At 46.6% G+C, this 15,912-nt stretch overlaps 1 protein-coding gene across 1 annotated transcript in view; it reads left to right on the top strand.

Moving 5' to 3' along the window:
* The first annotated feature begins 5,056 nt into the window (after positions 1-5,056).
* Positions 5,057-15,912, top strand: part of SREBF2 (sterol regulatory element binding transcription factor 2) — a 59,995-nt gene continuing 49,139 nt past the window's right edge. The window contains exon 1 of the mRNA XM_012638122.1: positions 5,057-5,326. Within this exon, the coding sequence (XP_012493576.1) occupies positions 5,239-5,326 (88 nt within the window). The 5' untranslated portion in view covers positions 5,057-5,238. The remainder of the gene's footprint in view (positions 5,327-15,912) is intronic.

Raw genomic sequence — 15,912 nt, 5'->3', positions numbered from 1 at the left:
TCCCGGGTAGCTGGGACTACAGGCATGCACCACCATGCCCGGCTAATTTTTTTTCTATATATTTTTAGTTGTCCAATTAATTTCTTTCTAATTTTTAGAAAATTAGAAAATTAGGGTCTCGCTCTTGCTCAGGCTGGTTTCGAACTCCTGAGCTCAAACAATCTGCCCGCCTCGGCCTCCCAGAGAGCTAGGATTATAGGCGTGAGCCACCGTGCCCGGCCGATAACAACCTGTTTATAGGCAGAACGTACCTGGAATGTAAGTGACTTCTCAGTGATAGGTGCCCTTCTCTGATGGTTCTTCGTTCATCCCATAGATTTAATGAGTGCCGACTGTATGCAGAGCCACAGAGAGGGCCCAGACTTTTCTGCCTTCTTGTCTGCCCCATCTGCTACCTCCTTCCTCCTGGACTCTTCCCGCTGTACCTTCAGCTTCTGTCCATCTTAGTTGATCCTGTCCTTTCTACCTCAGATGGGCTCCCTTCGGACAAAGAAACAGAACCACTCTGCTTGTCCCCTCTCGCCTTCCCTTTGCTGCCACTATTGTTAGGGTCACTTGTTCTGGGGAGTCTACCTTCTGAGCCTTACTACAGACAGAGCCTGCATCCCCTTCCAGCTATAAAGGTCCTAGGGCACTTGTGTGTCCAACCTCCCCCGGCAGCTGGGATTCAGCTCCACCAATTGGATGTACCCACCCTGTATGGCAGCAGTGGTCACAGGTACCAAGGGAGGCAGTGGAGTGGTAGTTCTAGTGGCTAGTCCAGGGACCAGTGCCGGGGATGCCCAGTGGTGGCAGCAGTGATGTTTTCAGTGGATCTTAGACATTGTTCCTGTCTGCTGAGCTTCTAGGCCTGGTCTATGGCACCTTTGGAGAATCTGGGAGCTCCCCCATATCCTTTAAGGCAGCCGTCCCCAACTCTTTTGGCACCAGGGACTGGTTTCATGGATGACAATTTTTCCATGGGCAGGGTTGCGGGGTAGGGGAGAGGGCGGAGCTCAGGTGATGATGCCAGAGATGGGGAGCTGCTATAAATACAGGTGAAGCTTTGTTCTTGCCACTACTCACCTCCTGCCATGTGGGTCCCCCCGCCCCCCACCAAGTTTCCTGGAAGACAATTTTTCCACTGACGTGGGGGGTGGTGCAGAGCTCTGTGGCCGGGTCCCTAACAGGCTGGGTATCTGCAGCCCAGGGGGTTGGGGACCACAGCTTTAAAGCATGGTTTCCTAACAGTACTACTATTGACATTTTGGGCCAGATAATTCTTCGTTGTGTGTGTGAGGAGGGCTGTCCTGTGTGTTGTATGATATTTAGCAGCAACCCTGGCCTCTACCCCACTAGACACCAGGAGCAACCCCCCAGGTATGACAACCAAAAATGTTTCCAGACATTGCCAGATGTCCCCCATGGGGCAAAACCTCCCTAGTCCACAGCCTGTCTCCCTCCTTATCCCAGCCCCACATCTTCCTCTGCCCTCCCCAGTCATTGTCCTCAGAGAGATGCTGTTGACAGCTCCTCCTTCTCAAGATGATCCTCCCAGGCTTGTCCTGGTTCTTTGCCCTCTGTCTGAGCCTGCTCTGTCTCTTCCTGGTTCCTCTTTCCTCATCTGTCCCTGTTCGAATGAAGTTGTCTGGGGGCTGTGTCTGCTCTTTTCTTTTTGGGCAGCCATACCATCTAAGACCTCAAAGCTAATGACACCTACCTGTCACCATCTGGTAACTTTCATTGCCTAGGTTTCTGTTTATCCAAAACCAAATTTGTTGTTACCCACTGTTTAATCCCACCTCTGTTTCAAACAGTGGGGAACGTGCTCTTGGTTAATCCAGCTGGAAGGCTTCCTGGAGGAAGTGGTATCTGAACTGAGTCCTCAAAGATTATGGGAAGAGGGAGAAGGGGACAGGCACTGTGAGCAAAGGCCTGAAAGGGCAGGTGTCAGAGGAAGTAAGTGAAAATCATATGTTAAGGTCTCTTCTATGACCTGTAGTAGGTGCCCAATCCATGGTAGATGTCTAAACATAATGGTCACCTAGTCCAATCTGTCCCTTTTCAGATGAGCCCAGGTGCTAAGGAATGACTTTGTTAAAGGCCACTCCACCCCTCAAAGCCAGCCTCTGTCCTCCTCCCAGCCAGGGTAAGGTGCCACCTGGATGAGATGTTCAGTTAGGTGAGATCCGGGGCCAGAGGGAACATATCAGTGTTTTGCTGAGGTTCGGGTCCAGCGTAGCTACCATTCTTCTACCATTTCCACTGAGCCTTCATTTGTGCCCCCTCAGGCCACTTGGCCAGGCACCATGGCCTCTGGGCAGATTCAGCTGGGAACCATGGGAACAGCTGCAGAGTGGCAGTGCTTTGCCTGCCTTCCTGGCCTCTGGTGCTTATGGCAGCCGTCTGCAGGTTACTGAGGCTGGGGGGTCAGGCACTGGGCCAAAGTGAGTGGTATGGGAGCTGTTGCTGCAGCCTGCCAGACTGGGAGACAGTCACACACCACTATGAGGAGCGCTGTGACAGCCGCTGAGAGGCACAGCTGAAGATGGTACCTTCCAGCCCAGGGCTGGGTCCAAAGCAGGGTTCGGTTTTCTATTTCTTTCAGGGTGAGACTGGTATAGTCTACGCCAACTCTCCTGTGTGTAAACAATGAAGAGAACATTCCTGTCTTGTTTTCCCAAAATATAAGATGACTTTATTTCTCATTAGGTATACATGTTCATTATAGAAAGTGATTTAAACGATACCGAAATGCCAAAAAGTAAAATTTACCCCAAATCCCACCACTCCCATAATCACAAGTGACAACTGGCTGTTGGGCTTTGCATCCTTTTCACCCTTCAGGTGAGCACATAGATGCTTATTTTTTCAATTACAATAGCTACATTGTACACTGGCACTTAGTATATACCAGAACTTACCCCAAGTGCTGGCTGGCAGCAGCTCCTCCTGCCTCAAGGCCTTTGTCCCTGTCATTTGTTCTGCCAACTATACCAGATGCAGTTCTCTCCTCATAATTTTAGGTTTCATCTTAAATGTTACTTCTTCAGAATCTTCCTGACATCACAAGTCAGGTTCCTTCTTAGTTTCACATCCATTACTTTTCCTTAATCACTTGTACCATCATCTGTTATTTATTTTTATGTTTGTTCAATGTCTGGTGGTTTTTTTTTTTTTTGCTAGACCGGAAGTTCTCAGAGGGCAGGAACTGTTTGCCTGCCACAGAGATGTTCAATAAATATTGTAAAATGAATGAAATGATCTCATTTAATCTTCACGACGATAAGAGATACTGTTTTATCCCCATTTTAGAGATGACTAAAGTGAGGCTCAGAACATTTACTTAACCAGCCCAAGGTCACACAGCAAATTAATGGATCCATGTGTCCATCTCGACACAGCCTGTGTGCTCTTAAGTCTTGACCACTAAGCAACAGCTGCCTCTCACAAACTGTCAGGAAACTTACTCTTTCTTTATATCAACATATTGTAGGTCAGGCGCAGTGGGTCACGCCTGTAGTCCTAGCATTCTGGGAGGCCCAGGCAGGAGGATCACTCGAGGTCAGGGGTTTGAGACCAGCCTGAGCAAGAGTGAGACCCTGTCTCTACTAAAAATAGAAAGAAATTAGCTGGACAACTAAAAATCCATAGAAAAAATTAGCTGGGTATGGTGGCGCATGCCTGTAGTCAGGAGGAGAAGGATTGCTTGAGCCCAGGAGTTTGAGGTTGCTGTGAGCTAGGCTGATGCCACGACACTCTAGCCCAGGCAACAGAGTGAGACTCTGTCTTCAAAAAAAAAAGATATTGTGAAAACCTTTTCTTGTCAATAAATATATACTTACGTGCATAATTTTTTTTTTTGAGGCAAGGTCTTGATCTGTGGCCCAGACTAGAGTGTAGTGGCTGCAACCTCCTCAAACTCCTTCCTAGGCTCAAGCGATTCTCCTGCCTCAGCCTCCCTAGTAGCTGGGACTACATGCAGGCGCCACCACAGCCTGGCTAATTTTTCTATTTTTCGTAGAGATGAGGTCTTGCTATGTTGCTCAGGCTGATCTCAAACTCCTGGCCTCAAGCAAGCCTGCCTCAGCCTCCCAAAGTGCTGGGATTACAGGCGTAAGCTATGGCACCCGGCCTATGTGCATAACTTACAGTGATGTCGTGGTATTTCATCGTGCGGATGTAATTTATTTATTCATTCCCTTATTGGGCCTCTCAGTTTTTCCTAGTTACAGACTTCTTTGCACTTCAGCACTTCTTTCAGCACTTGTAATTTTATCCCTTAGGATAAATTCCTAGAAGTTTGCACGTTTGTTTACAACGTGACCAGCTGCAAGACGGGGCAGGAGGTGCTTGAAGGAGTGGGAATCCGTGGGTGCCACGACGTCAGAATTCCCGCGGAACCTTTTCAAAATACTCATGGCCCAGGCCCCACCCCAGGAGGCCGGCGGTGGGCGAGGGCACCGGCGCTGTTTTCAAGGTTCTGAGGTGCCAGGGATTGAGCACCGTTGGAATAAGCGCGTGGCCACGGCAGGTGCAAAGTCGCAGAAGTTGTAAAATGCTGACTGCCCTTGGACAACTCACGGACCCAGTCACGCCTCAGTTTCCTCCTTTGTAAGGGGGCTCCTTCCGTCCGTGCCCCAGTGTTGGGGGGGCCGGGTTTGATTCCGCCCGCTTTCTCTGGCGAGCAGGGCGGGGGAGGCAACTGGGAAGATGACGTAATGTGCTCACAGCCCGAGCCGGAGGCGGCCGGCTGTCGCGGGTGGAGGGTGGCCTGTTAACCCTTCCATCCCACGCCGGGGGACGGACTTGTTTGTGGAGCAGATCCAAAGGAAAAGGGAGCGGCTCCCTTAATGGAGGATGAGAAGGTTGGGCAGAGGACCCGGCGGCTACTCTTCCCATTTGCTCTGAGGGGGAGGGGCCTGGCTATGCAAATCTGAGCTGCTGATCGATGACGCGCCGTCACCCCACGCGCTGCTTCGCGCGCTGATTGGCTGAGATGAGCCTGGTCCCATTGACAACAAACAAGGGGGCGCGCGGCCTGGGGGCGGGGCCGCAGAGGGCGCGGGTTGGGGTGGGGAATCCCGCCCCGCCCCTTCCGCGCGGCGCCCGGGCGCAGCGCAAACATGGCGGCGGCTGGCTCGGGCCGGTGAGGGGGTACCGGGTGGGGGCTGTCGGGTGTCATGGGCGGTGGCGGCGGCACCGCCCCCGCGTCTCCCTGAGCGGGACGGCAGGGGGGCCTCTGCGCTGGGCTGGGCGATGGACGAGAGCGGCGAGCTGGTCGGTCTGGAGACCATGGAGACCCTCACCGAGCTGGGCGACGAGCTGACCCTGGGGGACATCGACGGTGAGTGGTGGGTGGGTGCATGGGAGTACGGGGGACGCGCGGGGAGGAAGGGGTTACGGCGGTGCGCGTGCGCCCACCCCCCGACAGCACCGGCTCGCGCGGGAAGAACCCCGCGCGCGTGGTCGCCCCGGCGGTCCCCGACCCTTCCGGCGCTGCGAGTGTGAGCCTGTCCCGGCCGCTCCGCGCCGGGTAACGGGATCTGGGGCGCAGCGGGGCCTAAAGTGGAGTGAGAGTCGCGGATCCGGAAGCGCGGGGCCGGTGGTGGAGCGAGAGTCACAGGTCCCGAAGTGCGGGGAGCGGCCTGGGGAGAGCGCGCGGCCGCCGCCTCCCTCGCGCGCCCACACGCGCTACTCATCGTCCGGCTCTCCTGCCGCCCGCGGCCGTGCGTCGCACCTGTCACTCCCTGCCCGGCCGCGGGAGCGGCTTTGGGATTCCCGAGACCCAGCCCCCAGTCTCTGCTGCCCCCACCCCTGGCCTTCCTGGGATTGACCGACAGCCGGGTCGCCAAGCGCTCTGGGAAACTTTGGGCAGCGTCTGCAGAAGCAGGTTGCTGATGAACCGAGCGGTGGCGGCGGAGTGTGAACGCATCTCTCCGGGATGGAGACCTGGGCGCTCCTGCTGTCACACTGCAAAGGAAATTGAGCAGAAGGAATTTTGAGTTGTTGCCCCTCGGGTACAGGCTGGGGAGCGGGTGGCCTTTGTTGCAGCGGTTTTAACATTGGAGTGGAAGAGCTGGTAGGAGCCCAGGGAATCCTCTCTTAAAATGCTCTCATTTTGCGACCACGGGAACCAAGGGTTCAAGAGGGTGACTTGCCCAAGGTCACCCAGCTGGTTACAGAGCCCAGTTCTCCTGGTTCCTGGGCCAGTATTGGTTTCTTTGCACCCCACCTTTGGGGATGAAATGTCCAGTGAATAAGCTAGTAATCTTAATAACTCTCAATAGTTGAGATCTTCTGATGTTCTAGGCCCCAAATACTTTGTATTATTTCACTTATTCCTCACAACAATCCTGAGAGATAGATATTACCCCTATTTTCATATGGTAATTAAAGAAACTGAGGCCAGGAGATATTGACTTGTCTAAGGCCACTCACCTTGGAGAATCCAGAACCCATGCTCTTAAGCAGTAACTCAGGTGCATTGTGCTTTCCACTTTACAAAATGCTTTCATGTCCAGGATCTCACTACAGCCTAGCAGGCATGTATGATGGCTACATTCCCATTGTGAAGATGAAGAAACAGAGGCAGCAGAAGATTCTCTTCTGGGGGAAGAGATAAATGACAGCAGCTAATTGAATAGGATCCATTTACTGTTTTCCCATTTTGCTTTTGTAATATTTCTCCCCTTGGTTTGTCTTTGCTTTCCATTTTGGTCATCCTGGCAGTATGGTAAGACCCTTAATTGAAGCCCCACTTCTAACCACAGACTTTTCGCTAAGTGCTTCTAAATACAGAGATGGGTTAACAAATGGGAAGGTGGTACAGGGGTTCTTGGAACATAACAAGGGCAGCTAACGTGTTAGAGAACTTCTGTGCCAGGCCCTGTGTTAAGCACCCATACACATTAATGTTCTCAATCCCCATAACAACCCCTATCTGGTGGAAAGGACTGTTATACTAATCATCTCCCTCTCACAGATGCTGAAACTGAGGCCCAGGGTGGTTCATTAACTTACCGAAGATTACACAGCCAGTTAAGACATACTATACGTCCAAGCTGCCTGCCAGCAAGGGCACAAAAAGAAATTCATGAGCATTTTACATTCCTATTCCATAATCGATTCCTTATTCTTAATTTGTAATGTATTAAATTACCTAGTGGTTAGTACTAACTTTATCCTAATAGATTGCTGAATAAAATGTATACTCTGGAAACTACCACAGTAATTCAGTGTGTTCACAGGTCTCCATATCAGTTTTGATCCCGGTGGAAGAGGATCCCACCTCTCTGCCCTTCCAGAAGACCTGGTTTATGATAGTGCATAAGGCTCTTTCTCAAAATACAATTATATACCACAGAAGGAAGTAGTGTGGCTATTCTGTCACAAGAGACCTGGGGGCCAGGTTTGGGAAAAGTGGTTCCCTATCTTCAGTTGATCAACAAGTATTCAAGTGCTGGCTGTGGTTTCTGAGCCGTAAGGAACCACAAATGATAGAAAAGAGAATTTTATAGCCTTATGGGGCTTGAAATGAATAACAAACTAATGCTAGTATAGAACAGCTCACAATTGTACAAGGCAGTAAGTGAAAGGCAGCGGTGAGGGTAGCTTGGTAAAGTCTGACTTATCAGAAAGACCACACCAAGGAGGTAGCTCTTGACCTGGGCCTCAGAGGACAAGAAGGGTTAGACAGGCTGAAGGTCTAACCCAAGCAGCCCTTGATACTCATCCATCTGTTCTACTTACTGAATGTTAGCTTCATGAGGGCAGGGACCTTTGTTTTGTTCATACTGAATTCTTTGCACATAGAACAGTGCCCAGCACAGTGCGAATGCCCACTAAATATCTGGAATGCCGGAATCCAGTGATCTTGGGCTGGGCAGGATACTAAGTTGCACTGGATATGGTTTGGGGTTGGAATAGATCAAGGGTAGCCAGCTTAGATGTTTCTAGGAGCCAGTCAGGTGAGAGAGAGGAGAGACAGTGAGTGTGAGTATGGTTAGTTTCTTTGTATGTGTATGTGGGGATAAAGGGTACTTGAAACCTAGAGAGTTCATGCCTGCCTCCAGGAGGGGTAGGCAGGCAAGAATCCTTCATTGCACAAAGTCTGCTCTGTTCCAGTCCATTGGTACCCTTCATGGGTGTGGGCTCAAGGAGGCCAGATCCATTCATTCCTTCAGCACATCTCTTGAGTGGCTTCTAAGTACCCCTGTGATGGACAAAGTGCTGAGGATAACTTTGAACAAGACAGACAAGGTTTCCTCTCTCTCAGGAAGCTTAACTTCTTGATGGAGGAAACACAAGTTAAATAAAGTAAATGAACAACTTTGGTGGGGCACTGTGAAAAAAAATAAAATTGGGCCATATTACAAAGAGTGACTGGGATAGCCTACTTTAGACTTGGTTGTCCAGGGAGGCCTTTTGGAAGAGGTATCAGCATCTCTTTTTCAAAAAATGGCCAAGTCTGGATTTTTATGTGGAATCTCCAGATTTTTATATGTTGGCTCAATTTTTTAAAAAAATATACTGTAGGTACCCAACAAAACATGTGTGCTAGTTGCTCTCCATCCAGGGCCTTGTTCTACTGCAGAATGTTCTGTTGTCCCAGGCCTCCAGGTCTCTTGTGATAGAATAGCTATACCACATCCTTTTGTGTTATATATCTGTACTTTGAGAAAGGGCCTCATGCACTGTTATACACCAGGTTTTCCGGAAGGGCAGAGAGGTGGGATCCTTTTCCACTGGGATCAGGAAAATCACAGTCATAGAGGTGAACTTTTTGCTGAACCCAAAAGGATGAGTGGCAAGAGCAGCATGACAAGTATGTGGAAGGAGATGGACCAAGCTGCCTCTAGAAATAAAAGATTACTAGAGATTTCTTGGAATACGCAGTGTATAAGGAAACAGGAGATGAGGTCTGAAGGGTGAATTAGAGCCAAACTGTGCTCCGGATGTAAGATGTTTTGTGGAATGTAGGGAGGGGATTGTTGAAGATTTTCAAGTAAGGAGGGGACACGTTAATCATGGGTTTTAAGAAAATTCAACTGTGGGCAGTGCACAGTGGCTCACGCCTGTAATCCTAGCACTCTGGGAGGCCAAGGCAGGCGGGTCTTTTGAACTCAGGAGTTCGAGACCAACCTGAGCAAGAGCGAGACCCCGTCTCTACTGAAAATAGAAAGAAATTAGCTGGACAACTAAAAATATATAGAAAAAATCAGCCAGGCATGGTGGCGCATGCCTGTAGTCCCAGCTGCTCGGGAGGCTGAGGCAGAAGGATTGCTTGAGCCCAGGAGTTGGAGGTTGCTGTGAGCTAGGCTGACGCCACGGCACTCTAGCCAGGGCAACAGAGTGAGACTCTCTGTCTCAAAAAGAAAAAAGAAAAAATTCAACTGTGGTGATAGGCAAGGAAGATTGGAGGCAGGGAGACCAATTAGGAAACTGCAGCCATCTGGGTATGAGACGATGATACTTAAAGGGTGATGGGCTGGGTGCAGTGGCTCACACATGCAATCCTAGCACTTTGGGAGGGCGAGGCTGGAGGATTGCTTGAGGCCAGGAGTTTGAGACCAGCCTGGGCAATAGCTGTATTTTCTCTACAAAAAATAGAACAATTAGTTGGGTATGGTGGCATGTGCCTGTAGTCCAAGCTACTAGGGAGGCTGATGCAGGAGGATCACTTGACACCAACAGTTCAAGACCAGCCTGGGCAACTTAACAAGACTCTGTCTCTAAAAATATAAAAATAAAAAGTTAGGTGGGCATAGTGGTGCACTCCAGGAGGCTGAAACAGAAGGATTGCTTCAGCTGAAGACTTGGAGGCTGCAGTGAGTTATGATCACACCAGTGCACTCCAGCCTGGGTGGCAGAGGGAGACTGCCATCTCTTTGAAAAAAGAAAAATGCTGGCCGTGACAGAACTGGTCCTCAGTGAAGGCATGACTCTGAAGGCAGAGCAGGGCCAGAATTCTAAGATCCCATTAAGGCTTTGAGACGGGGGTGTTGGGAGAGTTCAGAAGCCTGCTGGAAGGGCTACTTTGGGGAGATTATGAAAATTTTTCTTAAATGGGCTGAAATTGAGGTGCCTGGGGGTCATGTAGTAGGAAATGAGAGGCCAGATGGTCAGAAGTTCAAAACAGATGGAGATTGAGTAGTCTCTGTTGATGAATTGAGGATAGAGATGAGAGAAGAGACCTGGGAGGTTTGAGGTGAGAAAAATGTAATAAACTAAGAGGAGGTGAACTTTTCAAGGAGTGGTCAGTGAATGATGGAGACAGGACAGCAAAGATGACAGAGCTATGAAAGTCATAGGATTTAGTAATTAGGTGATTGACCTTTGACAGAGCAGTCAGGTGAGTAGGGGGGTCTAAGGCTAGATAAACTGGGAAGGAGTCAGGAGTGAGTGGGAGCTGGGCAAGTAGAGGCAGCTGTTCTCTTTGGAGGTTGAAGAATTTTTTCAATGAGCTAACCTGCTTTCTGTCTTTATGAGTTTGCCTATTCTGGACATTTCATAAATGTCAGACAACATACAACTTCTTAGCATAATGCTGTCCAGGTCCATCCATGTCACAGTGTAATGTTCCATTGTGTGGCTACATCACATTTTGTTTATCCACCCAGCAGTCGATGGACATTTGGGCTGTTTCCGCTCTTTGGCTATTATGAGTGAAGCAGCTGTGAACATTCATGTACAAGCTTCTGTGTGGACACAGGTGTTCGTTTCTCTTGGGTAGATCTTCTACATTTTTTGCTGTTGTTTGTGTTTTCCAAGGACTTATAATAGTTCCACTTATTCACTTGCTTAGTTTCTATGTTCCTATAACTAATTCAATGTTAAATTAGTGTGGTGGTCAGTTCCTCTTTTTCCTGGAGCCCTCGGTCTTTTTGCCCCACCGGATGGTTGTTGTTTAGTCTGCTTTCCTTCACTTACCTTGGGACGGCCCCTAACCATCGCCCTGGGGTAGTGGTGAAGCTCCTGTTTCCTAGTTCTTGTTTTTTTACTCCCTTGTTTTGATGGAACATAATCTCCAGTAACTTCCTGAGAAAGAATACTTGGAGGTAAATTTTTGAGGCCTTGCCTGTCTAAAAATGCCTTTATTCTAACCTCACTCCAATTTCATAGCCTGGGTGAGTTTGGAACTTTAGGTTGGACATAGTTTTATATCATAATTCTGAAGGCAGTACCTGATTGTCTTCTCATTTCTAGTAGTTGAAAAATTTGATACCATTCTGATTCTTGATCCTTCGTGTGTGACCTGAACTTCTGGAAACTTTTAGGTTCTTGCCTTTATCCTTGGTGTTCTGGATTCCATGACGATGTTCCTTGATATGACTGGGCTGTCAGTCACTGTCCCTACCTAGTGGGGCTCTGGAGAGATGACTGTGTCTGATACCTGCATTCATACAGACCTCCTGCTGGTAGCCCTCTCCATACCCAGCCTGCAGAGGAGCTTTCAGTTCCTGAGCCTTTCCATGGCACTGTCTTGGCCCTCTCCTGGCTTCCTTCTCCCTGCAAATACCCAGTTTCATCTTTGGCAAGGTACCCTGTCAGTACCTGGCACTGAATAGGTGCTCTGTAAAGGTGTGTCCAGTGAGGAAAGGAAAGCACTTCAAGTTCAGTTTGGTTATTCACGCCATGGAGAAGGGTGGAGTGGCCACCTGGGTAAGCTAGGAGTGAGCTTGGGGATGACTGTGGTCAGCACACCACTGGGAGGTAGAGGTGAGGAGAAGGGATAGAAACTGACTTCACATTTCTGTAGTGAGTGGTGCTTTGGAAAAACTGCTCAGTGAGGTGAAGCACAGGTCTACTTTTTACTTTGTGTATACCTTTTTAAAGACATAGCTTTGTTTGACATTTGAGTATATATCACCGTCGCTAATGTTTGGTTGAAAAAGCTGCTGTTGTCCAGAGTTTATTTATTTTCCATCCATTTTTAGCTCCTGGTCTCTTCCAGTCACATATCCTGGGACCTCCTTTCTGGGGTTACTCAGACCACCAAACCAAAGTCCCCTTGGGTTTTTCCCCCTTCCTCCGTTTTTTTTTTTTTGGCCTTGCCCTTGACAAACATTCTCTGCATTCACACCCAGGCCTTTGGCCTAATGTTCTTGAGTGCTGCCTGTCTTTCACTGAACAGTCTTTTATGTAGTTCTCATACTCAGCTCAGATCATGACATTTTTTAAAAAGTATATTTTTGCTTCTTTCTCAACTGGATCTTTTCTCTCCTCAAATTTGTAATTGAAAAAGGAAATTCTTAAGCAACTTTATTGAGTTAGAACTATCTGAATATCAAATTGTTCATATCCTTCTGGATTCTTGTCTGAACTTTGTTGATGTACACAAATATTATCCCAACATTTTCATATACAGGTTGGTATATGTTGAAATAGTTGAGGCGTGATGGTCATATAATCTAATGTAATCAATCAATCCAGTAGGCAAACACTTACATACCCATGTACCTGTTGAACATTTTCATCATTTGCAATTTTTCTTTAACATGAGCACGGTTGCTCTGAACACTTAGGAACAAGTCACTTTGGAGTTAGTTGATGAGTGTGTGTTTCCTGGAGAGGAGTCCTTATGTAAAGAGCTGGTTTACACATTGCCAGCTGTAGCCTTTTCAATTTCAAAATGTTTCCAGTGCTACAGATTACTGTGGTGATTGGGAATTACAACTTGCAAAATATTTTTATTTTTTGAAAAGATAGTGCATTTGTGTGATTAAAATATATAAAAGGGTATTGTGAAAAATCTTACTGCCAACCCTGTTCGCTACCTGACTAGTCCTACCACCCCATCTCTTCTCAAGTGATTAAATTTTTAGTTTCTTTTGCCTCCTTCAGAACTTGTTATTACAAATACAAGCAAATAAAAAATAGGGATTTTAATTTTGCTCTTTTTCATTTTGACCCAAAAAGGTAGCATGTTACAAGCCCTGTTCTTTGGAACCTTTCCTTTTTTTTTCCCACCTAACATGTATCTTAGAGATCTTTCCAGACTTTTCCACTGCTGCATGGTTTTTCATTGTGTGGATATACTGTAATTCATTCAACCAGTCTCTTTCTGACAGACATTTGAAGGTGTTTTCAGTCTTTTGCTGTTAATATAGTATACTGTTGGTACTTGTATCTGCAGAATTAAAAACAACGCTGCAGTGAATAGCTTGTAAATTCATCATTTTACACATGTGCAGGTATAGGTACAGGAGAAATTACCTGAAGTGGGATTGTTGGGTCAAAGTGAGGATGGCGCTGTCTCCGTCATAGATGCTGCAAGAATCCAGTGAGATAAAATATAAAAGGAAGGGGCGGGAACTAACATTCTCTTCTGGCTCTGTGTGTGTTTGTAGTTTTGTTAGATCCTGCCAAACTGCTGTCCACAGTGGTTGTTCCAGTTTATACTTTCACCAGTGTGTGACAAAGGGCCTGTTTCCCCACATCCTCTAGGCTCAGTCCAGTTGGGACTCTTTATTCTGCCTGTCTCTCTGCCATACTTTTGCCAGTTTAGAGCTCACACCACTCCCACCCTCAACAGTGCACATATACAGACCCCTCTGTCCTGGCCTCTTGGCTCCTCACTCGACTTCTCTGTACTCAAGACCACTGGGCAGTCAGTGGGTAGTGACCAACTTCCTGAACAATCCCTTCCAGTGCCTAAGATGTCCTCTTTGCTTGCCCAGGACCCTGGTGGTTGGGATTGTCTTACACTTCTGCTGCTTTGAGTTTCTTGGAGTGATCCTTCATCTGGTTTGCCTGCTCTCTTTACTTTTAAAATTGCTCTCTAAGGTACATACAGCCCCTCCTTATTTTTAGCCCTTTGCTTCTGGGGACTTGGAAAATGGTTTCTTATTTTACATTGTTTCTTTGGAACTTTGTTCCTGTCTGAATTCTCTTTCATATAGTTTCGGGGTAGCAGCCCTTGCTGTCCCAAAATTTCAATGCATCCTCACATAAAAATTCTTTGGGGCTTTCCATCACTCATAGTATTCTAGAAGTTGCTTCCTTTCACTGTAATTCTCTTAAGACCACTTTTCACCAAAATCTGCAGATATTTTAGGAAATGCCCTTTTGTTAGGAATAGCCTCATTTCTCACAGTACTTTGATTTGGGTTTTTAAAAATCAATCACGGTAGTTTTTCTGAGCTAGTTGGGTGGGCTTTCTGTTTATTTCTCTGGCAGGGCTGGACACTCAGCTTAAGATAGTTGTTTTCTCTTATGTTTAATCTTTTTACACGCATATACAGTCATGCTCCACCTAATGATGTTTCAGTCAACAGTGGACCACATATACGGTGGTGATCCCGTAAGATTATAATGGAGCTGAAAAATTCCTATTGCCTATATGCGGTTGTAGCTGTCATAATGTCATAGTGCAACACATTATTCACATGTTTGTGGTGATGCTGGTGTAAACAAACCTAATACACTGACAGTCATATAAAGGTATAGCACACAATTATATATAGTACAAAGTACTTGATTATAAATGGCTATGTTACTGATTTATGCATCTAATATACTATACTTTTTATCATTATTTTGTTTTTATTTAACAACAACTATATGCCAATTTATTATTTTAGAGTGTGCTTCTATGGTTATAAAAAAAATTTATTATAGAACAGCCTCAGGCAGGTCCTTTAGGAGGTATGCAGAAGAAAGCATTGTTATCACAGGAGATCACAACTCCATGCTTGTTGCTGCCCCTGAAGACCTTCCAGTGGGACAAGTGTGGAGGTGGAAGACAGTGATATTGATGGTCCTGACCCTGTGTAGGCCCAGGCTAATGTGTGTGTTTGTGTCTTAGTTTTCAACAAAACTAAGACACAAAGTTTAAAAAGTAAAAAATAAAAAATTTTAAAAGTAGAAAATAGCTTATAAAATAAGGATATAAAGAAAGAAAATATTTTTGTGTGCCTGTACAGCGTATTTGTGCTTTAAGACAGGTGTTATTACAAATGAGTCAAAACGTTTTTAAAAAATTAAGTTTATCAAGTATAAAAGTTACAGTAAAGCTAAGGTTAACTTATTATTGAAGAAAGAAATTTTTTTTATAAATTTAGTGTAGCCTAAGTGTGCAGTATTGATAAAGTCTGCAGTAGCTGTACAGTAATGTCTTAGGCCTTCACGTTCACTCACCTCTCACACACTGACTCACCCAGAGCAACTTCCAGTCCGGCAAACTCCATTCATGGGACATGTCCAATACAGGCGTACCACTTTTTTGTCTTTTATACCTTATATTTATTGTACCTTTCCCATGTGTAGATAAGTTAGATACACAAATACTTGCCATTGTGTTACAGTTGCCTACAGTATTCAGTTCAGTAACATGCTGTACAGATGTGTAGCCTGGGAGCAATAGGCTATGCCATTTAGCCTAGGGGTGTAGTAGGCTATACCATCTAGGTGCGTGTTAGTACACTCTATGATGTTTACGCATCCATGAAGTCGTGTAACAACGCAGTTCTCAGAGCATATCCCCATTGTTAAGTGACATATGACTGACATATGTGTTTATCAAGAGGTTTCTACTCTGTGCTGGGTACTTAAAGTGACTTCTCCCGGGTCCCACAGCACTTTCCTGAGCTTTGATTTCCTCTGTAAGGTGGGGATTGGAGATATGTACATCATAAGTGCTGCAAGAATTAAGTAAGCTTGAGCACATAAAAGGAAGGAGGCAGGAGCTAACATTCTCTTTTGTCTCTGTGTGAGAATGAATGAGGAATTGAAAGAACATCAATTTCCAAGTTGATGTAGGACCAAGGGGTCTTTTTTTAGAATACAGTTTTGGAATGTTTATTTTTCCCTTTTGAAAGCGCTTTTGTAGGTGTGGTGGGCAGGACACAGAGGAACAGTCACAGAGTGCTGTGTAAACTGTTCCACTTCTGGACTACAAGACTGAAGGGTTAAATTTTGTTGACATCGGCC

This window comes from Propithecus coquereli, unplaced genomic scaffold (genome assembly GCF_000956105.1).
Source record: "Propithecus coquereli isolate 6110/MARCELLA unplaced genomic scaffold, Pcoq_1.0 Scaffold126, whole genome shotgun sequence".
NCBI lineage: Eukaryota > Metazoa > Chordata > Mammalia > Primates > Indriidae > Propithecus > Propithecus coquereli.
The sequence above is the reverse complement of the archived record's forward strand: the minus strand, read 5'-3'. Positions and strand labels throughout refer to the sequence as shown.